The sequence below is a fragment of the Aulonocara stuartgranti genome, assembly GCF_965226115.1.
Source record: "Aulonocara stuartgranti genome assembly, chromosome: 7".
In the NCBI taxonomy this organism is placed as follows: Eukaryota; Metazoa; Chordata; class Actinopteri; order Cichliformes; family Cichlidae; genus Aulonocara; species Aulonocara stuartgranti.
Window position 1 is genome coordinate 58,957,072 of NC_138945.1, and position 23,368 is coordinate 58,980,439.

Here is a 23,368-nt window from a genome sequence, read left to right on the forward strand (position 1 = left end):
ACTTTAACTGTCCTGCTTCAACTACCTGCAGTGGAGATGTAAAAGGTCTTAAAAAAAGACATAAAAATTCATAGTGAATGTTTCCTGCTATTGAAAATAAAAGCAAAACTGGCTCCCTTGAGTACATTACATAGTGTTCTAAGCATTATTTATTGTAATACTTTTATTATTACTTCCTTGTTATACTGATGTGTAGTCAGTCACACGAATTGTATGTATCATGTGTATTTTGGGGCAGTTTTTAAAGAGCAACGTATTGAAAAGCGGTTTTATTTTTGTATCTCACTGTCCAATCCCTCACTAGTTTCATGCAACTCAGTAAAGACACAGTAGCGCTGAATTAAATTGAGTAAAAAAAAAACAAAAAATACCCAAGTGTAAAAGTTGCACTTTTTGAGCAACATGGTGTTTCTGGATTCGCACTTAATGTATATTAAACTTATTCTGCAACGCTGTGAAAGAGTAAATGTCACATGTTTATATACAAACATTTAACAAACAGTAGTTTTTATGAATACATTTCAACAGAAATAATCAAATTACAACAACACACAAAAGGTGATGCTTACAGAAACAGGTAAGTTTGTTTTATTGCTATTTGTCAAGGTAGTTTTTTTTAATACTGCTACATTTTCTTGGATAAACACAAAGCATCAACCTTTATAATCTCTGTCTTCTATTCTTTTTCTTCCACTCTCTAGGTGCAGTGTCTGGACAGACAGTCGCATTTGGTTACAGACAGAATTGTGTGGTGGCTACGAGTGCCATTGGCACACATGACAGGAACGTTGAGAGGCTCTGTCTCTACCGCAGCACAGCAAATGCACTCCTGCTCCACAGCAGCCCTCTGCAGGGAGTACATGGACTTACTGCGACATTTGCCCTGACAGACAGAAAGACAGACAGATGGAAGGGTACACATAACAACAGGGAGACAGAAAGGACAGGATGGTGAGGGACAGTGTTACGATTTCACTCAAATTTGCAGGTTAATCCTACAGGGGAAAAGATTTAATCATTCTTAAATGTGTGTGCGTGTGTGTGTGTCTGTGTATCTTACCTCACAGTAGTACAGGTCTATCTGGTGCTCTGATTGGCAGTCATCCACCTTGATGTAGTCGAGCCTTCCCACTGTCTTTCGGCACTCTGGCTCTGTACCTTTACACACACACACACACACACACACACACACACACACACACACACACACACACACACACACACACACACACACACTATTGTTAAGATCCAAATGATTTAAAAAAAAGATAATTTACTGCTCTTGCAAAGGGAACAGTTCAACTCACACGTCTCACAGCAGGTTGTTCCAATTTGACTGACTTTTCCCTGGGAAAGTAAAAACAGGAGAGACAATGTTATCATACATTCCTGGGAGAAAAGGTATAGATAAGGGAATACTGTGCGCTCAATGAGAGCTTTACCCCTTGGTCTAAGCAAGCTTGGCGATTAAAAGACGGGCAGGCTGTCACTTTGGTCTGCAGCACAAGATTTCCTTCACTATTCAGACCACATGTATATGAGGTGCAACCATTCTCGCTCGTCGTATTGACCTGAAAGAACACGATTCATTCTTACAGTATGTAGCCACGAACAGTACGACTGGCATGAAAGAGTATTATAAGCTATAGCACTGCATAGAATAGACAACAGAAGTTGTAGCGTGGTATCATCTTGTTTGCATAGGACTTACTTTCACACTGATGAGTTTTCCATCTGGTTGTTGAACGAAGCAGGCGGTGGGAGCACATCGACCACAGCAAGTACCTTCCTCCTTCTCCAGAGTGTACCCCTAAAAATGTGGAGGTTAGTTTTAAGTGTCCATTAATGTAAAAAGACATTGGGAGTTTACTACTGCAAATACAAAGACATAAGATACCTGGATTTTGTTTTCTAAATAAAAAACATCTTATTTACCTTTGTGAATAAAGTGAATCATGGAAAGATGATGTGGCTACAGTTTAATGATGAGCAGGGAAGGAATGCGAACAGACAATTAAGGAATGTGGATTTGTGATTGTATTAATCGGTTATGATGAGGATGAGAAATGACAAGAGTTAAAACAGACAAAATAATTTGAGGATGGCTACCATGGGGCAAGAGGGACAGCTTGTTTTCCTGCAGGACAGTTCATATTTCCTGATTGGACCATCCACTATCCTACACTGACAGCGTGTACACGCATCAACCATCAGCTGCTCCCCTGCCTGTACAAACACATATACAGTATATCAAAATAAAACATCATTTCCAAATGTCTTTTTTTATACCAAGGCAGCTACTACTTCTCTGAATGACTTACCCCTATCAGCGTGTGGTTGAGAACACAGGCGTTCACAGGAGCTGCAGAGAGAAAAGCACAAATAATTTCCACAGTCGTTTGTTAAAAAGTAATTCAATCCCCAGTTTGTGTAAGGTCAGATCAGGATAACAATCTCTGGGATGACACCAGAGTCATCTGTTGGACATAAACTGCAACTGCAAGTTGTTATGAAAACACTGTGTGGATGATTTGACTGAAGGGAAAGTTAGATGAATGCAAGCTTGATGATTCATGCATCGCTTGTGAGCTAAAGGGCAGTTTCCTAACCCGGTGCACTGGATTGTCTGTGTGCCTTCTGAGTAAGTCTATGTGTGTATGTGTGTTTACCACAGTGGCAGCGGGGGCAGCAGTCCTCGGTGTCACAGCGTAACTCAGTCCCCAGTGGGCAGGATGGAGTATCCGTAATCGAGCAGCTGACATTTGAAGCAGAGATGAACACCTCATCTCTGACTTTTATGCACTGATGTAAGACACATTTATTATCTGGAGACTTCCATCTGTCACCCACCTAAAGACGACACAGAGATGAGAATTAGATCGATAGAAAGATGAATGCCTTCTTATGTGAGGTAGTAATAAATTTATATGCAGCAGTGAAAAAATAAGACAATAAAAAATAAAGTGAAAGAAATGACAAAAAAAAAAAGACTTATTTTTTTGCAGTAGGGCAAATACTCCAAATACAATGGCTTGCAAAAGTATGAACTTATCCACATTTTGTCACATTACAGCCACAAACATGAATCTATTTTATTGGAATTCCACGTGAAAGACCAACACAAAGTGGTGCACACGTGAGAAGTGGAACGAAAATTATACATGATTCCAAACATTTTTTTTACAAATAAATAACTGAAAAGTGGGGTGTGCGTAATTATTCAGCCCCCTTTGGTCTGGGTGCAGTCAGTTGCCCATAGATATTGCCTGATGAGTGCTAATGACTAAACAGAGTGCACCTGTGTGTAATCTAATGTCAGTACAAATACAGCTGCTCTGTGACGGCCTCAGAGGTTGTCTAAGAGGATATTGGGAGCAACAACACCATGAAGTCCAAAGAACACACCAGACAGGTCAGGGATAAAGTTATTGAGAAATTTAAAGCAGGCTTAGGCTACAAAAAGATTTCCCAAGCCTTGATCATCCCACGGAGCACTGTTCAAGCGATCATTCAGAAATGGAGGGAGTATGGCACACCTGTAAACCTACCAAGACAAGGCCGTCCACCTAAACTCACAGGCCGAACAAGGAGAGCGCTGATCAGAAATGCAGCCAAGAGGCCCATGGTGACTCTGGACGAGCTGCAGAGCTCTACAGCTCAGGTGGGGGAATCTGTCCATAGGATAGCTATTAGTCGTGCACTGCACAAAGTTGGCCTTTATGGAAGAGTGGCAAGAAGAAAGCCATTGTTAACAGAAAACCATAAGAAGTCCCGTTTGCAGTTTGCCACAAGCCATGTGGGGGACACAGCAAACATGTGGAAGAAGGTGCTCTGGTCAGATGAGACCAAAATGGAACTTTTTGGCCAAAATGCAAAACGCCATGTGTGGCGGAAAACTAACATCACTCTGAACACACCATCCCCACTGTCAAATATGGTGGTGGCAGCATCATGCTCTGGGGGTGCTTCTCTTCAGCAGGGACAGGGAAGCTGGTCAGAGTTGATGGGAAGATGGATGGAGCCAAATACAGGGCAATCTTGGAAGAAAACCTCTTGGAGTCTGCAAAAGACTTGAGACTGGGGCGGAGGTTCACCTTCCAGCAGGACAACGACCCTAAACATAAAGCCAGGGCAACAATGGAATGGTTTAAAACAAAACATATCCATGTGTTAGAATGGCCCAGTCAAAGTCCAGATCTAAATCCAATCAAGAATCTGTGGCAAGATCTGAAACCTGCTGTTCACAAACACTGTCCATCTAATCTGACTGAGCTGGAGCTGTTTTGCGAAGAAGAATGGGCAAGGATTTCAGTTGCTACATGTGCAAAGCTGGTAGAGACATACCCTAAAAGACTGGCAGCTGTAATTGCAGCAAAAGTATTGACTCAGGGGGCTGAATAATTACGCACACCCCACTTTGCAGTTATTTATTTGTAAAAAAATGTTTGGAATCATGTATGATTTTCGTTCCACTTCTCACGTGTACACCACTTTGTATTGGTCTTTCACGTGGAATTCCTTTTTTTTTTTTTTTTTAATTGATTCATGTTTGTGGCTGTGATGTGACAAAATGTGGAAAAGTTCAAGGGGGCCGAATACTTTTGCAAGCCATTGTAGCATTAATGAATAACATGTACACTAGGTTTGATAGTGGTACAAAAAGGAGACATGTTGTACGGCTTTATAGAGAATAGCAGGATGGATTTCCTGAAGCATTCTTTATGGCAGTCGGCTTTAATAAGTCCGGTGGAGAAGGAGCTCTGCTGGCTCTCTAGTGGACTGGAGTTGGTGCAATGGGTTGTCAGTGATGGAGAGCAGTTTGCTGAGTGACTTCTTGTCCCTCACTGACTCAAACACTTTGAGATTCATAATTATGCAGCAATAATTATTTGCACATATCCTTCAGGCATGTCTGATTTCTACACACACATACTTGTCTAAGCTTTCCACTGATAAGTGTGTCCCCTCGCATCTCTCCCCCTGACTCCACACAGCTGGTTGGTGTGCACTTTCCACAGCACTCTCCTTCTGATGAAGTGTATGTTGAGCCCTGAAATACATATTAAATATATATAGGAATGTATCACTTTAGAAGCACAAGCTAAATATGCGTCTTTGGTGTCTCTGTGAATCTCACCAGAGGACAGGCCCGGTCACAAACAGGCGGTTTGCACTGTGCAACATGGAGAGACGTGTCTTTGTCCTGCAGCTCGGTGCAGATGCACTTCTCACAACCTTGCTCCCATTCACTCCCCACTGAGTGAACCACTCCACCAACCACACACACCTAGAGACACAGAGGACATAAAGCTTGCAGGACAAACAACAAACATATTGCACTCAGATTTGAATCCAAAAATACACTCACCTTGTCTGGCAGGCAGTTGGTTTCTGTGCACCCACAATCGTTGGTAGTGGAGGACGTGATGAACCCAGTGGGACAGGTGTGGGTGGAGTTTTGGCAGCTGCAGTCACATTCAAACACGTCGCAGCACTTTGTCTTTCTCACCGACAGATGGCGATGTGGTGTACAATTGGGGGGAGCTTGAAGAGGACACTCTTCCTTTTTGCACACTGAGACAGAAAAAGAGGTGAATACGGCTGTGTCAACATGCGCTCTGTTTCATGACTATGTGTGTGTTTACCCGTGGGGCCGGAGCATCATAGAGAATGTATTAATGACTTACCACACTCGTGTATAGGCTGACATTCCCCGGGGTTTTTCAGGACCACAGTCTGACCGTCCTCACAGCGGGGAACCTCAGGCAGGTAACAGCTCACTAGATCACAAACTGGAAAGTGACAGCATGGCTCAGTGTGTTGCAAGTTGGACACATGATATACATTTGGTAACACTATCCAACAAAGTATAAAAAAATGAGGATAGATACTGGGGAATGAATTAGGAATAACTATGTTATTAGTTATTAGGAGTTAAAGTTGAGCTATTTGGACCATAATAATTTAATAACTACACTGAGTGACTGACCACACAGTATAGTAAAGCTGCTCCTTGTTGCAAATAGAGACTATCCTTTTTTACATACCACACTCATACTCTGGGCAGCACTTGGACTCTGTCTTCTTTCTGAGGACCTCACAAGGTCCACACACTGGAGCTACAAACAGATACACATGATTAATTTAAAAAAGATGGCAGTTTTTCTTCTTCTTCTTTAGTAACACTACAAAAGCAGACGCAAAGAGCATAATGAGGAGCAAAAGAAGGGTTTCTGACTTCTGACATCGTTGCAGGGCCGGTCAGTGCAGTTGATCCGTTGCTGATCCAAACACATGCAAATCAAACATGGGTTCTCTTCTGGTACCCAACTCTGCATATACTGTACAAACACAGACAAAACCAGGCTCGTGTTGTGAAGTTGGTCATATTAGAAATAAACACTAGAGGGCAATCAAATCACATTTTAGTCTCTAACCTGTTCTCTAAGTGTTTGCCTGATAGTATTCCAACAGCATATGTGTTTATTTATTTTAACTAAGAACTTGATTTTGCGTCACTGCTTCCTAGCAGATTCAGTCACACTTTTCTTGTTTTGTGCCTCACCGTGTATGTGTGCCCATGATGGTCAACACACTGTCCACATGCTTCTGGCGGTATACACCGTCCCTGATTCAAAACTGTGCCTTCAGCACAGAAACAGCCTTCAGTCGGCGTGTCCATACAGGATGACTCGTTACTCCTAGCAACCGACCAGTCGCCTGGCAATGACTGTATGCTACCACAGTCCTGCACGCAACCTGTCCGACATGAATCATACTCCATGGAACTCGGGCACTGTAACGCTGCAACACAGAACAGTGTTAAGTTTAGATCTAGGCTCAGGTGTTAAAATGTTTTCACTGGAGTAGAAGATAAACTCGTCTGCAAATCAGAAAATTACTCACGGCAGAGGTGAGGGCTCCTCCAGTCCACACACACACCTCTTTGTCTACAGAGGCGTGCATAGGCTGAAATGAGCTCGCACACATCTGACTCCTCACATGCCTGCTCTTCACACTTGGTGAGGAAAACCTGAACGGGAATATATGCATGGCATGGTTCGAACACCTCGGAACGTAGAGCTTGACATCCCATCGCCGCTCCAGATGCACACACCGCCCTTCGTCTTGGCAGGCACACACCGTGCTCTACAGCTACAGTCCAGTCTAAGATGAAAGCTGGTTGGTCGGTGGTCGAGGTGCCATTGCGTAAAGAAAGGACATTCAACTTCTCCTCCCCACAGCCACCTGATAAAACAATATTTGGGGCAGTTATCAGAATAAAAAGACAAATACAGAAAGCCACTGGGTGAGACATGCTGACTTTTGTCATATATTTGACAAATGTGGGCTCTTAATATAAGTTACCGCAAAGTCCAGCAGTGTGCCCCGTCGTAGTGGAGCTGAGTAATGTGATGGTAAACTCATTGCTCTGAGGTGTGAAACTCAGAACGTAGCCATGATCCGATTTCAGCTGCAGCATCACTCCGCCATAACGCACCAGCTCAATGCCAGAGTGCCGCCACGGCAGTGCAAGCTCTTCCTCTCCAATCATGGCCTGCTCAAATAAACATATGCAAAATAAATGAGCAAATCCTTACAGTTAATGCAGACTTCTTAAACATAACATATATCATATATCTTACCGTCATGTCATCCTTCAGCAGCACCCTATATGAGCCATGGATCACCTCCATGGCTTTCATGCAGACTTGGTGGTAGTTTGCCGAGTCTTGGCAAGGTCCAGTGTGGAGTTTGACCTCTGACCCTTCACTGGAGCCTCTGCTGACAGTGAGAAGTGTATAGGAGCACAAACCCTCCCCATCCAGCCTAAGTGCCAGGCCATCAAACCTCACTACATGGTTGGTGGAGCTGCCCATACACATGCCTGTCAATACATTTGAGGCAGGAGGGAAAACATGTGTTTGTACAGGAGCCAGAATCTTGTGCTCTATTAACACTTAGTATAAATAGAAAGGAATGTTAGCTCCCAGCATTCATTGTTAACAGCAAGTACACAAATAGTCCACACTTTATATAGATGGACTAGACCTAAGAGGCTATTGGAGCCTTTGGATGTACGTACAAGGGCATTCCCAGTGGCAGTTGCAAGTCTCCTGGACTTTAACAGGTGGCATGTTGTTTCTGCAGGCTGGAGGCTCCAATCTGTCACAGCTGACTTTGTGATTCTGTACTGTCACCGCCCCACTGGGGTGGCAGAGGAGGGAGTGACAGCCATCCTCCAGCAGCCATGACTCACCAGGCTAAGGCATGTAGAGAGAAATGCACAATTTGCTAAAAGTAAATCTTGTAAAAGGTTACATTAATGTTGTATCTAGCAGACAGTACTCACCTTTCTCTCATTTCCATTATCATCAACACACACTCCTGGTGGACCAGCTAAAAAAATACATACAATTTTAAAATAAATAAAATATATATATAACAGAGCACATAACATTTCCATTACTGTCAATTTCTATCATCGCTATGTAATGAAGATTTAATGTATGTGTCTCTGCCTGTAAGCACCTCTGCAGATTCTCTCTGTGTAACTCCTGTCCAGAGTCAGCAACATCAGTAACTGATCCATGCTGTTCAGATGGAGAGTGTTGTCTTGGTTGCCCTGGCGACCAAGCACTCCAAGTTCACTCTTGTCATAGTCTGGTCCAATCCCAATTGGGAACACTGATACACCTGAGGGAAGACAATCTTATCAGTGAAGCTACACCGCAGCTATAACAGAGGAAGATGAAGGATGGAAACATACCAACTGAAGTTTTTACTGAGGTATCCAGTGTGTTAATGATGATTTAATTACCTGCTGCCAGTGCCTCATTAGCTGCTTCCCCGACATCATCAGTTGATTTGTCCATCACCAGCATCACCACAGCCTTGGCTACACCAACTCTTCCACCACTGATTGGTGAGATCGATGTCTGCACAGCAAATCTCAATGCAGACCCTGCAAAAAGTGAGAAAAATGACTGCATGTGATTGTGCATCTGTCTAAATATGTGTGCATATTAGTTTAAGCAAGCTCCTTTACCTAGTTTAGGGGCTGCAGGAGTCCTTGTAGTAATTCTCTCCACCATCCTCAGGAGGTCTGATTTGCTCTGTTGATCACTCCATAGGAATTCTGCTGTGTTGGTGTCTCCATACTGCACAACACTCACAAGAGTGCCACTGAGCCCTGCACACATACAAACACAGAACTCACTGTAGAAAGGTGCTTCTTTAATAATTTAAACATGAGTAATATTGTTCTTTCAAGGTCAATAATGCTAAAAAATATATATATGATTTGATGTAACACGAATAAACTAAAGCAATTTAGTAACTGTATTGTTCTCATGGAAATCTGGTAAATATCAGTTGGGGAAAAAGACATACTTCAATATTTTTCTTAGAGCCTATTTGGCCCTTAAACATGCTGCATTTCTGAAGAAAAAAAACCCTGCTAAAAACAGTGATTGCAAACTAAATTAATAACAACACACCAGTGAGAAAAATCTGCATATAAGAGCTGCATCACACCTACCTATGTCAGCATTACTGATAAAAGCTTTAACAAATGTCTTCATGTCCTCAAGCTGCCCTCCAGACTTCAGCAGGAACAGCACATCCAGAGGCTTCTTACACGGCACTGTGCAAATATAAGACTCCAAGTTAATATAGACTAAGAAATCCCTGAGGACTGTTTGATGAGAATAAACATTTCTGTTATGGTACCTGAGACTGGCAAGCTGGCATGTGTTGGGACAACTAGTGGTGGCAGTGTTGGTGAGCGGGGTCTGACTGTGGTGCGTGTGATGTTGACTATGCGGTGGACCACGCTAGACAGATGGCTGTAGTCCTCCACCATTAATGGACGCTGAGGAAAACTGAACTGAATCAAGTCCATTTCTTGTATCTTTGGTCCAACACCAATGGGATACACATGAGTCTGGACGCTGGTAGATGGTGGGCGCGTTACTGTGTCAGTTGGTGGGTTTTCTGTCACAAGGAAAACCAGCTGAGGTGGGGTTGGACGAAGAGAAGGCTGGACCGTAGCCATTTCTTGAAAAGTGGTAGTGATAGCTGCTCCAGTGTTTGTCTTACTACCACCCCTCCAACGAACCTCCCTCAGGCGTTCCAGCAGGCGGGTTCTGTGCTGCCTTATCTCCCACCGACTGATCTCCACAGTGACTGTCACTGAGTATTGGATCACAGTGATGCGAATCAACTCCTCCTCCTCTGTCAGTTTTGTGATAACTTCCTCCAGGAAGAGGAGCGACTTGTTAAAGTTTATTTCACCAACAGCATCAGAGCCTTCTATGATAAATGTTACATCTTTGGTTGGAGAAAGAACAGATGGCGATGTGGTAGTGGGCGATAGGCCAGACGGTGCTGTAGCTTCAGGAGTGTTGGGGAGGCGCCGTGTGGGTTTTGTCTCCAGATGAAGAACTGGGGAAGTGGTGGTCGTGGTCTTTTGAGGTTTACCCACTGTGGTCTTTGGTGCTGGAGGTTTCACCACCTCGGGCTCCATTCCTAAGGTGCAGAGGTAATCTGTCAGCTCCAGCAGCCGATCAGGCAGCTCACCTGTGCTGCTCAGCACATAGGCCCTGTTATCAGGATTGGCCTTGGAGATTTCAGTAATTTGTGACATATCTACCCCAGGACCCAGTGCCACTGTCAGGGTGGTGATGGCCTTCTTTCGGAGCATCTTTACAATGGAACGGATAGGGCGAGGGTTGGGACTAGCAGCCAAGATAATGGCAATGCGGCCGGCATTCTCACGCTTGTTCTTGTCATAGATGTTGATAGCCAGATATTTGACGGCCTCATCCATGAAAGCGGCATCTCCTCCTGTGTAATGAAGCTCACGCACAGTCTTCTTAAATATCCACTTCTGAACCTAGAGGCATAAGAGAGGGAGGAAAAATAGTAGATCAAGTATTCACATGTAGACTTTTACTATGAATCTGTTTCAGTGAGCCAAAAAAGCTGCTTTTTACCAAGCTTGATTAGTCATCAGCATTATTCAATGCATCCACTTGCTTCCTGTTGCATTTTAGTTTCCACTTTTTTGCTGAATTTAGAAGGCTGTATATACAAATTTATGTTTTTTTAGTGTATTAACTCTGACTGGATTGATTACAGCAGAAATAACACTTTAAAATCTTTTTCATTCTTATTTTACTCAAACATGAATTACTGATAGTTAGAACACCAACACAAACATGTGTATCACATGTTTCTGTATCAACGCAACCAAAACTCATGAACACACCAAAATTAAACTCCTTACAGACAGATTTTGCAGATATTCCATATTTTGTGCAAAAATACCCACTTGCTGAGTCACACGTGCGTGCAGTGTTTAACTACCTGCAGATCATATGTTTTGACTCCAGAGTGGTAGAGTAGCACTGTTGCTCGAGTGTGAGCTGAGCCCATGCGGAATCGTTCAACCACCCCAAGTATGAACTGTTTTGCAGCCTCAAATTCATCTTCAGTCAGAGCTTCTGATCCATCCAGTAAGAATGCTAGGTCCATGGCACGGTCACACGTGCCCTCAGGCATCAACGTGGTGAAGGGAATTGTTGTGAAGGTGCCATAGGTGGGCGTCGGTGTGGGAGTTGTGAACATGGTGGAGGAGGCACACGCTTCACAGCTTAATGTGTTTTTGTCACAATGACTATAGTAAAGAAACAACAAAGCATCATGAAATATAATTGCAAAGCATTCATCACCAAACATTTGGTTACCAGGGTAACCTCGGTTCTATGTAAGCCAAGCCTGGTGAGAAGCAGAAAACCGAAATATTCAAACTCATAAGGAAATGTTGTGATGAAGTATTACCATATCCTGCACTGGTCGGGGTCATTGTGATTCAGGATGACCTTGTTCCCTTGGGAGATTCTTTGACCCTCATGCATACACACCTGACAATGAGAGGGTTCAACACATCGCATGGCCACCTCATCCAGCAGTTGTCCTAAGAACATCAAAGTCAGTGTAAAAATCCCCACAATATATTCGTGCAATATATAAATCCTGAAAGCATTCATTTAGTGTTTGTTGATACCTGGAGGGCAGTAGGCATGGCAGCCTTCCACACATGTGAGCGAACACTGGAGGGGATCTGGATGTTGGCAGGTGACTGGACAGGCAGGACCACAGGTATTGTATCTCCACTGACATAACTCCTCCCCTACACCTGGGATTCTAGGATTCAGCTCCTCACAGCTCAGTGCTAAGGAATCAGAACATTGTAGCATGCACTTTTCAGTCATTTCACTTAGCTACAAAAAAATAACTTTATTATTATAAAGATAACTTTATAATAATTGTGATATTAGACTACTGATAAAAATGTGCAATCTGCATTCTGATATTCTGAGTAAAATCATGACTTTTAGCACAAAAAACTAGATGCGACTAGATGGGACTTCAATTATTTTTGTTAGTTTGGTCAAGCAGTTATGACTTGTGTTTTTTATATCATAATGAATTCTTCATACTCACGGCAAAGATCATTTGATCTCCAGTTGACGAATACACCACTCTCTGAGCAAGCCTGTGCATAGGCGGCAATAACATCACAGAAACACTGGCAGTCACCCACTGATGGGCACGAGCATGCTGCCTCCACACACATCTCTACATAAGGCTCTGCATCCACCTACAGACACACAGGCAAAGGTAGAGGGTAAAGAGTATAAACCCAAAGCATCTCACTTGATCAGTTAAAGTTTGCCTGTAATTGCTCACCTGACTGTTGCATTCTTTAAAGAGGGAACCAGTGAGGATACGGCACGACTGCTCCACTGTTACCAGTTTGACAATGTTGTCGGTGCAAGGAGCAGGTATCTACACACATAAAATAAAAACAGCAAATTGGTGCGACATAGTTTATCTCTTTGTGAATTTTCTTGTAGAATGTCTCTATCTATTCTGTGCCAGTGCACTACTGAAATATATGCAAAGAACTGCAATCGTCACCATACTTGATTTCATTGTAATAACATAAAAAATGTATGCGAATGATTCATTTTAGTTTTACACTACTGTGAGTTGGTTGCCTGCAGAGATTTTCAAGTAGATCAGTCACTGTGATCTAAATATATTTTTAATGTTTCTCGGTGGGATATAATGAATAACGCTGACAATGAAAGAAATCTAATTTTCCGCCCTGTAAGCCCACAAACAGTCCTGGTGAAGTACAATGCTCAGAGATAGATCTAAATATTAGAAATCATCCGATATAGGATTTTTAAGCTACTGATAGTGACATATTTTTTCTTTTAGACACACAAAACATCAGCAGATTTTCCTAACATTAGTTATGAGTAGAGAGAAAATATAAATTTTTCCATTCAGCAAGCCAGCCCTTTAAGTCTAGACTTTACCTTTGTGAGATCAGCACAGCTGGGAATGACCTTCCAGGAGTTCCCAAAGTGTGAAGAATCCACCTCTAGCTGGTGGTTACTGCTCATCAAGTCGTTGTTTACATTCCCATCAAAGTTACCACACAAGCCGCACACCCGACCCTACACGCAATAATATTTAATATTTTATATTATGACTAAAATGAAAAAGATTCAAGCGGTCACAATTAGTCATAATACATCAGTACCCTGTATTCAGGTGAGATGTGAACCAGGAGGCGGGTTCCCATATCCCAGCTGAGGGAAATGTGTTTCCCCAGCTGCAGAGTGTAAAAGTGACCAGATCGGACAATCTCCACCTGTGAGCCCTGCGGCACCGGCCTCTTCATCTTCACCTGAAAGACAGAAAGGTCATCATTACAGGTGCATTTGGGATACTGAGAGGTCAAGTCTCAAAAGCTTACAACTTGACTAAGTTCGTTTGCAGAGTGTCTGAGTAAAGCAGGACACAAGTTATAAATGTACTTGTGTCCTGCTTTACATTACACTAAAAAAACATTTAGTTGAATCTAACTGCTGAAATATACAAGGCAGTTTGTGGTTTTGCATCAAACTGCATGTTTCTACTGTACTTGAGCCCTCAAGGGTCTTTAGACAACATGTCTCATTCACACAAGCACCTTGTTTTTTGGTGTTTAAGTGCTTTGTATACTGTATACATATATACTGGAGCAGCCAGAGCTCAAATCACCAGTCTTCCGATTTGTAGATGACCTGCTGTACCCCTTGAGCCACAGCCTGTCATGATTAGGCTGTGTGCAGGCAGGATGAGGACCCAAACGCAAACTCACGGGAAAACAGGACTGAACTCAAAATACAGCTTTATTGCTGACAGAAGATGAAGGCGATACAAAATAATATGAACCTAAACTGGGAAGTCATAAAGGAACTGACTCACGAGGAGACACACGGAGGGGCACACAGTCATGACGGAGAACGCGACACTGAACTGAGGGGGACGCAACATGACACATACTGACGATAGACTGTCAAAGTAAAACAGGAAGTACACAGAGGTTCAGACGGGAAGAGAGAGAGAGCACAGACATAACGGGCTGGGGAAAACATGGAATAAAACACAAGGAGGGGAAACGAGGGTTCACAGATACACAGAGGGGCACACAGGGGGTAATCTTAACAGAACAACCTAGGAACCAAGGCATAAATAAAGAACAAAATACAAAACACACGAAAACTAAGAATACTGGGCCAACATTGCCCAGGACCATGACACAGCCTCCACTAATAATTGTACTGTTGAAATGCCTAAATTATAAATATAATGTTTAAAAGCCAAACATCTAGAATGAATTTTGTGAATGAATGAATATCAGTCTTTAGATAAATATTCAAGTAAGTTAACGTTAACAACATATTTGGTTAATAGCCTCTCTCGAGAGTAAAGACATTATTTCAAGTTTTACACTTTTTCACATGTTACAAGATTATAAATCCATTTGGACTTTGCACTAATACAACAAATCACTTAATAAGTTGCATGTGTTGATGTGAATCAGTATAAATGAATGTTTGTGTGTTACCTCTCCATGCTGCATTATTATTAACCCTCCCTGGTAGAAGATTGTGACAGCTTTTGCACAGCGGTGTCCCACAATTCCACAGGCCTCGTTTTCCACCAGCACCCTAAAGGAACCGTCTTCCCCACTACACATATCCTATTGATATGTGCAAGTAGAGAAAGATAGGACAGGACCTGATTAACAAAGAGTGCATGTACTTCATAGTCTGCAGTTCACTTTGGCGCCCTTTTTGGAAGTCCTTCTCAGTCTCTTACCTGGACTAGGACATACTGGCAGAGGCCAGGGAAAGAGTACTTTAAGCCATCAAAAGTGATGTAATGCCCTTCCCCCACGGTGCGGCACACACCATCACACACTTTCTCCGTGCATTGCCACTTTCTGTTCTTGCACACACTGCAAAACAGGACACCTGCTAAGCAAACACAGTAGAGGTATTTCCTTTAATGGACAAATATATTAACAAGCATTTTACCAGGTGTTGCAATCCACAGAGATGGTCTGTCCTGTTGCATATGGCCTGTTGTTATGGTAACAGGGACACTGCTCCGGTGTAATGCATTCTCTGCGGTGACGCACCTGAAATCAGCTTGATTAATCAATCAAATCACTTTATATGTTCACTTTGTTACTTACAGCATGCACACAACATAACAAACCACCTACAGTGCCAGGTGGACAGAGGCAGCCTGGGATGCAAGCAAGACTGACACAAGGCAGATCCAGATTTTGGCAGGTTCTTGCACACTCCAGACCCTTTTCTCCTGCATTACACTCTGCGCGAATGAGCGGAGGAGGGCACTGTGTTGACCGACGCTCTGGATACATAAAAAAACGAATTAATTAAAAAAAAAAAAAACAATCAAGCAAGCTTCATGACAAAAATCAAACATTTGCCCGAGACACACTGATCAAGTTGTTCAGGGTTCAACTGTCAAATGAGAACTATTAATGAGAACTGCTTGTTTTTTACTAGCCATTATCATGAAAAAGGTTCGGGAACTGAAACACTCAGTTATACCTCTGGATGGTGCTGGGTCATCATCATAGAAGAGGTCAGAGAGCAATGAAGACGTTTCAGTGGAGCTACACCGCATGGAGCCCTTCTCACAGTAGCTGCACTCATAAGCAAAGACAAGATGGCAAAAATGATAAAACAGTAAACCACAGCAGCTGTTTAGAGTTTAAAGTTCTGCATAAGCATGCATAGTCACTGACCAAATACTGTTGTGATCTGCATAGACATCATCAGGCTGGTAGAGCTGTCCATCATGCAGGCAGGTGCACTGGTCAGCCGTCACACATTCACCTGAGGAACTCAGGTACTTCCCAGTGGGACAGAAACAGCCCTCCTCACACACCCTCTCCCCCTCACAGCCAGCCTCAGCGCCAGACAGAGAACCACAAGTCCGGTCACACACACTCCCACATGGCTCATACACCTGTCCTCCTGTGCACTCCAGAGCTGTGAACACCATATCAGGGAGGATTAGTCATTTATTCTCACTAACCCATTAGAGATATTGCACTATTGAACTGTGCAGCACTAATGCACAAACCGGGTCTGAATGGAAACATTATCAGAAAATAAATAGCACTCTCACGTAATCCACAAAAATCTGAAACTTAGTGGTGAAAAACAATGTCATATTTAGTTCTTAAATAATCATAATAACCACAAAAATATATCAGGAGAAAGAAATGGCACCATTTGAGGAAAGAAACATTTTGCCAACATGGGGGAGGATATATTCTGCTTGCTGTAGCAGACAGTGGCACAGGAAACATTGCACAGGAAGAGGAAGAATAGTTTCCAGTAAAATTCCGCAAATTCAGTCAAGAAACCAAAACTTAAAAAAAAAACATGATGTCTACAATAAGACAGTAATCCAAAGCAGTCTTCAAATTCACAAAAGTCTCAAGATTTTAGGGTGACCCTAACATACACATAAATGAAAACCATAGATCCTGCAGAGGACATGCTTGTAAAATTATCTAAAAATATTACAGAAAATGAAATGATCTATAAATAAAAATGCATACAAAATTATTCTAAATAAACCACAGAAAGAGCCAGAAAGAGAGAGAGAGAGAGTGAGTGAGTGAGTGAGTGAGTGAGTGAGTGAGTGAGTGAGTGAGTGTGTGTGTGTGTGTGTGTGTGTGTGTGTGTGTGTGTGTGTGTGTTACCACAGAGCGAAGGAGACCTCCAGTTGAGCAGCACTCCTCTTGCTGAGCAGGCAGCTGCATAGGCGGACAAAGCCGAGCAGAGGCACTCCTCACCGTCCCCACACGCACACACATCATAACGACAGAACTGCTGGAACGGACCGGGATTCACCAGAAAGTGGCACGGACTGAACACGTCTGACATCATCACTGCACACGCCTCTTCTGCAAAGCGCACTGGTATCGAGGTATCGTAAGATTAGTGTTAAGTCATTACTGGAGTGATGTCTGTCTGTGTGGGTTTATATACCTCTTTTCGGATTAACGGCACATGGATCAGTTTCAAATTTCTGAGTGGATTCACAGTCTCCATTGATCCTCCAAGCCTGGCCAAAAGAGTGAGGACTAGCCTCAACCAGCCCAGAACCAGTCAAAAAATCATCACCTTGGTTACCATTGTAGTTACCACACAGTCCACAGGTCCGGCCCGCCCATTGTGGACCCAGCTGTGGAGGCAGACAGAATTCAAGATAGTTTTTTCCCCATCTTTTCATACAGGGGTTATTGAAAGGAAACATCTTTAAGATATACAACTTCTTTAACCTTTAAAAGCACACGGCCCCGCCCATCCCAGTCCAGACGAAAGTCCTCACCAAACTTTACACGTACTGAAGACTGAACAGATCTCTGGATATGTAAACGGCCTGTCAAATGACACACGTAGAAAACTGCCTGGTTAAAATCAGTTAATATTAATGAACGACTCACGCAAGTACTCAGCAGAGCTGTGCTGTTAGAGCTAATGTGTTGCCATTCTGAAATCTGTCAGAGTGCTTCTCTCATATATGGATAACCATCTTACAGGTATATTTACTTAACTTATATGCATAAAAGGTCATTTAAATGCACTTTAAAGTAGCATACCGTTATGCATTGGGGTCTGGATGTTCATGCTGTTGACAGAAACAATTCCTCCATGCTTCAGCTTGACTGTCATGTCCTCCAGAGAGGGCAGACTGAGAGTCACTGAGCGTGTGCACACAGCATCCTGATCATCAGCGCACTGAAAGATAAAAAGCAACCTAAATGCTGTAAATGATGAAAAGCCGGCAACACGGGAGTGACAGAACGCTAACAGGGTCATTCTTTGTGTAATTGTGTAGTTAGTGCAAGAACAAATTCCAAATTCCAAATTTATATTATATTTTGCATTGAAAACCAAAGCTCACTTTTACCTGTACATTTTCAATTATGATAGAAAACTCATTTTGTGAGCAGTCCTTTGCCAGCAGATACTGGCAGTGGCCAGCAAAAGTGAAGAACTTGTTGTCAAAGCTCTTGAAGTGAGACTGGCCAACAACCAAGCATTCACCTACACACCAACAACAAGGATATGACATCAGAAATGAGGATTATATTTCCCAAACGAAAGTATTAGTGAGTGTGTATTATTGTTCATCTCTCTCACCAGGACAGCCTTCATTGGTGCATTCCCATGAACCGTGACGACACACACTGCACAAAAGAGACATTTGTTTGAAGGAAGCATATTTTCTATGTAACTATTTCTGTGTATTTGCGCCTGCACTGCTTTCTCACCAGGTGTTGCAGTCCTGAGAGACCGTGGCTCCTGGTGGGAAATGTTTTCCCATGTGCGCACAGGAACACTGGGATACCTCAACACAGCGATTACCATCCAAAACCTTGCCAGCTGAAACACACATGCATGCCATGTTACTACTAGAAACAGTAAGACGGAGACAGGAGAGAGATATCGTGAGCGAGGGGTTACCAGGACACGTGCAGCCATCAACACACTCTTCCTTGCAGACCTCCTGGATGTTGAGGCTATGGCAGGTTGTAGAGCAAGACTTGGTGCATTCACTGTACTGCATGCCAATTGGACATTTGGGGACTTTACACAAAAGAAAAGCATATATAAATAATGCATGTCATGTTAGAACCTGCTGTTAATTTTATAGAACTAATAAACTAATAAACTCACAGCACTGGCTTTCCTGCGACCAGCCGCGAAGAAGTATCCCATGAGCGTGGCATGTGCGAGCATACTCCAGCAGGATTGGACAGTAACAATCTTCGGGCCCTGTCTGATCACAGTGACAGGCCTCCTCCTGACACAGCAGCAGGAATGGTTCGGGAGAGACCAAGTGGGCGCAGTGGAGAAACACACTAGAGGTCTGCAACACGCTGCAGCTGGACAAAATCTACACATAAGCACAAACAGGCAGAAAATAAGTTGTTTGCCTCTTTTTAGGTCTAACAACCTGTGCAGCTGAATAAATGGGGAATAGAAACCATGTCTGAAACTTCATCAGAAAATATGTTAAATGCCAAAAAAAGAGGAAGAGTGGATTAACATCTGGTGGGTGAAAATTGTGAAAATGGCAATATCATAATGATAGAAACTGAGATTTTGAATAAAAGTGAAAGAATACATATTCATCAGTTTTGTAGTGAACTGAAGGAGATGCTGATAGGATCCTATGGTTTCACACTAACATGAAATTTGTACAGTTTTCTCACATGTGGGTGTTTCACATGTGCAAAATGTTCTTTCAAAATCCAACTGTTTTTATTTCGTATCTGCTCACCCACAAAGACTGCACAGGCTACAGAGTTGCAATCACACCTGTCAGATCTGTCCGCTTACCAGCTGTTCGTTTTTTTTTTTAAAGAGACTGGGCTGTCGTCCCCATTTGAGCATATTGAACCTTAATCCTGTGTATGAAAGCCAAAATGCCTTTATAAAAAAGAACAGATGTATTAAAAATGCCAAGTCTTTCTAAAATCCTAAGTCAGAGATCTGATACAATATGAGACATTTAAGCACAATTTATACCTTTGTCGAATAAAAGTTAAAAGTAGAGATAGAATAGTAAATGAGACTAATAATATGTATTTGGACATCAACCAAAGACAATGGGGGTTATAGTTGGCACTTTAACTCCAAAATCCACCTGATTTTAAAATATACATTATATGTTTGTAAAGAAAAATGTTTATTTACAAATCTTTATGAGTTTCTGTGTGTGCAAAAAAATATAACCTATTGCATATTAACAGTAAAAGAAACAAAGACAAATTAGAGCATAATACACACAAAGAAATATCAGGTGCTTTGTTAGGAAGTGAACCACTGTAAAATACCTTTTTTATTGTGAGGAGAAATGTACAAAGCTTTTATTTAATGACTTGTGTCTACACATCAGATATCATGACACGCCTACTATCTAAACATGTGCATTTGTGTTAACTACCCTCTCACCGTGGAAGTTTCTTTTGTTGTGTTACAGGATTTTGATGGATTTGACACACGCTGACAGGACTGATCAGCTCCCTTCACTGCCCACGAATTTGCAAAGTCATAAGTGTCCTCTGTTAGGAATCCTGAAAAATACACAGGCACTCACAGACAGAGAGACAAACAAGTTGACAGATTTGTTCTTAATCTCATCCTACCACAACTGTGTCTTTTGCTTTCTTTTACTTTATCTTTTCCTGTACTCGGTTGTTCCTCTTCCTGTTGCTGAGTGCTGGTGACTCAAATCGTTTCCTCTATTCCAGTAATAATAAACTCTCCCTAGTTTCACTCTTCTCACAGTTGCATCTTGTGGGCTGTATAGCACGCACATACCTTCCTGAGCAGTATATTCATCGGCAGTCATAGAGTTGAAGTTGCCACAGAGCCCGCAGGTGTGGTTTGCATGGCGTTTGGTCAGGGTCAAGGCGATGTTGGCAGCATTATCAATGGTGACAGTGAAGCCAAACTCCTCACTCCAGAGCTTGTAAAAGCCGAGCTCTGAGCCCACAAACACAGAGTGAGATGCATAGGGCAGTGACAGCCTAGAAAAAAAAGACGGCATAAATCAAGCTCCTGCAGAAGCAAAATAGCGAGGAGCTTTCAATATTTATGCACACAAACTTAATGCTGAATGACAGCGCTAGTGTGCTACCTTTTTTCTCCTTGTGAGAGCCGTCCGTCTACAGAAAGGTGCAACTCAAAGACATCCCCCAAAAATAGCGTGACTCCAGTTTTTTTGCCATTTTGAAAGTCGCCTGCAGATCCAAAGCACATTTTGAACACACTGTTACTACTTTGTACCACCACCATGGCAGACTTCGCCAAATAAGACAGAAAATTAAAAGTGAAGATGACTTGTAAACAGTTTCCAAAAGCCAACATATTGCATCAACGAGGCATTACACACTAAACTACACAAGATAAGCCTGGCACACTATTAAAATTCAAATCTTTTTCTGAATCTCTTTATTGAATTTGAGCGTGACTCACCCAGCAGTGTGAAGGAGTGGTGGTTGCAGTCCCCAGCCAGAAGGTAGCTGCAGTCTCCAGGAAAGTCATACAAAACACCATCGAATGTGTGAACGTGGTGCCGTCCAAACAGACTGCATCTCCCTGTCATGCTCGCTAGACAAGCTGAACACACACAAACAGAGTACACAGATATGCCGATGTGTGCTGAAGAAGAATTATAAGAGATTTCATATGAAGCACGTAACATATGTCACTTTTTGGGTGTAAAGATAGAAACGAAACTGGATATTCTCCAATATAATACTCACAGGTCAGCTGCAGGAAAACCCAAATTCCTCGCAAATATCTCTTTATGTAGTCCTGGAACACATAAACATATATGCTTTCATTTTCATCACAGCTTAAACTAATATCTTTATTGTCTGATGTACAAAGATCGTGTTATTTTGTGTGCGATGTTAGGCCTGCTTCAAAACCCCTTTTTTTTACTTCTATAAACTCCAAGTACTCATACCTCCATGGTTCCAGACTCCAGAAACAGCAGACACTATCCCAAATCACGACGTTAAGACCTCGCAGAGTCCGGACATTATAAAGTAATGTGATGGTCAAGCATTGGCTAAACTAAGAAGAATTTCAGCCCCACTGGAAGCTCAGTTTTATAGCAAAGACTGAACCCAACCCAACTTTCATAGGCTTTCTCTTAAGTCCACTCCCCTTGCCAGGTTCAGACAAGAGGGAAAGAATGCCTTTCTGTCCACAACTTGGAGCCTGCAGACTGACACCATCAAACACACTCAACGGGACAATGCCAGGATATGCCCACTGATCGCCTGGCTGAGTGATTAGTCTACACATACGTATCTGTATCGGTGCCAAGCCAAACAATCCTTTTGGTAAAAAAAACACTTACTAAAGCGATCTCACGCAATTACACTGCTTCGATAGTGTCACATGCACAAACACACTTGTCTTAACGGCGCCAAAATTACACACACATATACACACACGCACACATAATGGGAACATGTGATGATCAGCACTCTCAGGTGGAAACTTATGTTGTCTCTGGACAAAGCTGAGGAAAAAGAAGAAGAATATGTTTGGTGTTTTCAGATTCACAACCTGTATCACAATGTCACAAAAATAAGTATTTATATAAGTATGAAGCAAGCATAAAGTAATTATAAATAAGTAAATAAGAATTCTGCAGACTGAGGCTGTTTCTTTTGCTTTCACTCTCTTTATGTAACTCTAGGCTACTAAATACGTAATGATCAGGGTCTGTGGAGACTACCTGATCTACCTATCTGGTGTAAACAGACAAAGCACCCAAAATGTTCGCACAGTATGTATGATCTATCTAGTGTTGAGCTAGAAATCACCTGTGGAGCTGTGTGCTTCAAACACACCGCAAACCCACGCAGACGTTCATAATCTGCCTGATAGAAGGCGTCTCTGCTTGAAACAAGGGTATTACTGGCATTACAGAAATTATGTGTGTAACCAAAAATGTCCTGTAGTGCGACAGTGAGATGCCAAGAGATGTTTTTCAAAACAGACAAATGAACATGCGGAATTTGGAGAAAAACAAAATTCTAACATTATTACTTGCAAATGTGCCTACATGTCTTCTGTATAGCAGCTCTGATAGCTCTGATATAATAACTTAACTGAAAGGGCATGCAGAGCTTTAGGTAATCATTTATATGCATGGTGAGGCAGTTTTGGTCAAGTTGGTTATCCTGCAGAACCACCCCCCCCCCCCCCCAACCACACAAACAAATATAGCAAATATAACCAAATTAAAACTAATATATGCAAATTTATGTGTATTTTTTCTAATTCAATAATTTTCTGGAAATAATGTCATAGCTCAGGCTTTAAAGGGTTAAAGTGGGGGTTTTCTACTTATTAATAAACCGCCCGTGAAATAA

The 23,368-nt window shown here is 42.3% G+C and overlaps 1 protein-coding gene across 1 annotated transcript; it reads right to left on the reverse strand.

Annotated features, from left to right (window-relative positions):
* Window positions 1–486: 486 nt before the first annotated feature.
* On the reverse strand, window positions 487–22,143 carry vwf (von Willebrand factor). The gene is made up of 53 exons (XM_082540433.1): window positions 21,946–22,143; window positions 21,740–21,791; window positions 21,450–21,593; window positions 21,112–21,214; window positions 20,793–21,001; window positions 20,424–20,545; window positions 19,143–19,362; window positions 18,930–19,052; window positions 18,737–18,848; window positions 18,606–18,652; window positions 18,373–18,509; window positions 18,062–18,200; window positions 17,741–17,841; window positions 17,448–17,643; window positions 17,159–17,374; window positions 16,190–16,436; window positions 15,993–16,087; window positions 15,638–15,789; window positions 15,447–15,550; window positions 15,229–15,367; window positions 14,975–15,109; window positions 13,622–13,768; window positions 13,395–13,535; window positions 12,757–12,855; window positions 12,511–12,667; window positions 12,071–12,238; window positions 11,845–11,980; window positions 11,371–11,680; window positions 9,733–10,897; window positions 9,542–9,646; window positions 9,050–9,193; window positions 8,822–8,965; window positions 8,533–8,697; window positions 8,354–8,400; window positions 8,087–8,264; window positions 7,647–7,888; window positions 7,369–7,558; window positions 6,907–7,248; window positions 6,566–6,804; window positions 6,239–6,341; window positions 6,048–6,119; window positions 5,688–5,792; window positions 5,369–5,574; window positions 5,138–5,287; window positions 4,934–5,050; window positions 2,670–2,850; window positions 2,322–2,362; window positions 2,110–2,226; window positions 1,712–1,810; window positions 1,443–1,571; window positions 1,308–1,347; window positions 1,061–1,158; window positions 487–883 (listed from the first exon to the last, which is right to left on the reverse strand). Exons 1-53 carry the CDS (start codon window positions 21,949–21,951, stop codon window positions 698–700), a joined length of 8,562 nt encoding a protein of 2,853 aa, XP_082396559.1. The 5' UTR covers window positions 21,952–22,143; the 3' UTR covers window positions 487–697.
* Window positions 22,144–23,368: the final 1,225 nt, after the last annotated feature.

What these genes read in the sequence shown, in the direction of transcription:
- vwf (XM_082540433.1), bottom strand. An exon ending in GCACACTGCTGGACTTTGCG is followed by an intron (nt 7,249 to 7,368) that starts GTAACTTATATT and finishes TTGTTTTATCAG; the next exon opens with GTGGCTGTGGGGAGGAGAAG. An exon ending in ATCATGGGCACACATACACG is followed by an intron (nt 6,342 to 6,565) that starts GTGAGGCACAAA and finishes GTGTTTGTACAG; the next exon opens with TATATGCAGAGTTGGGTACC.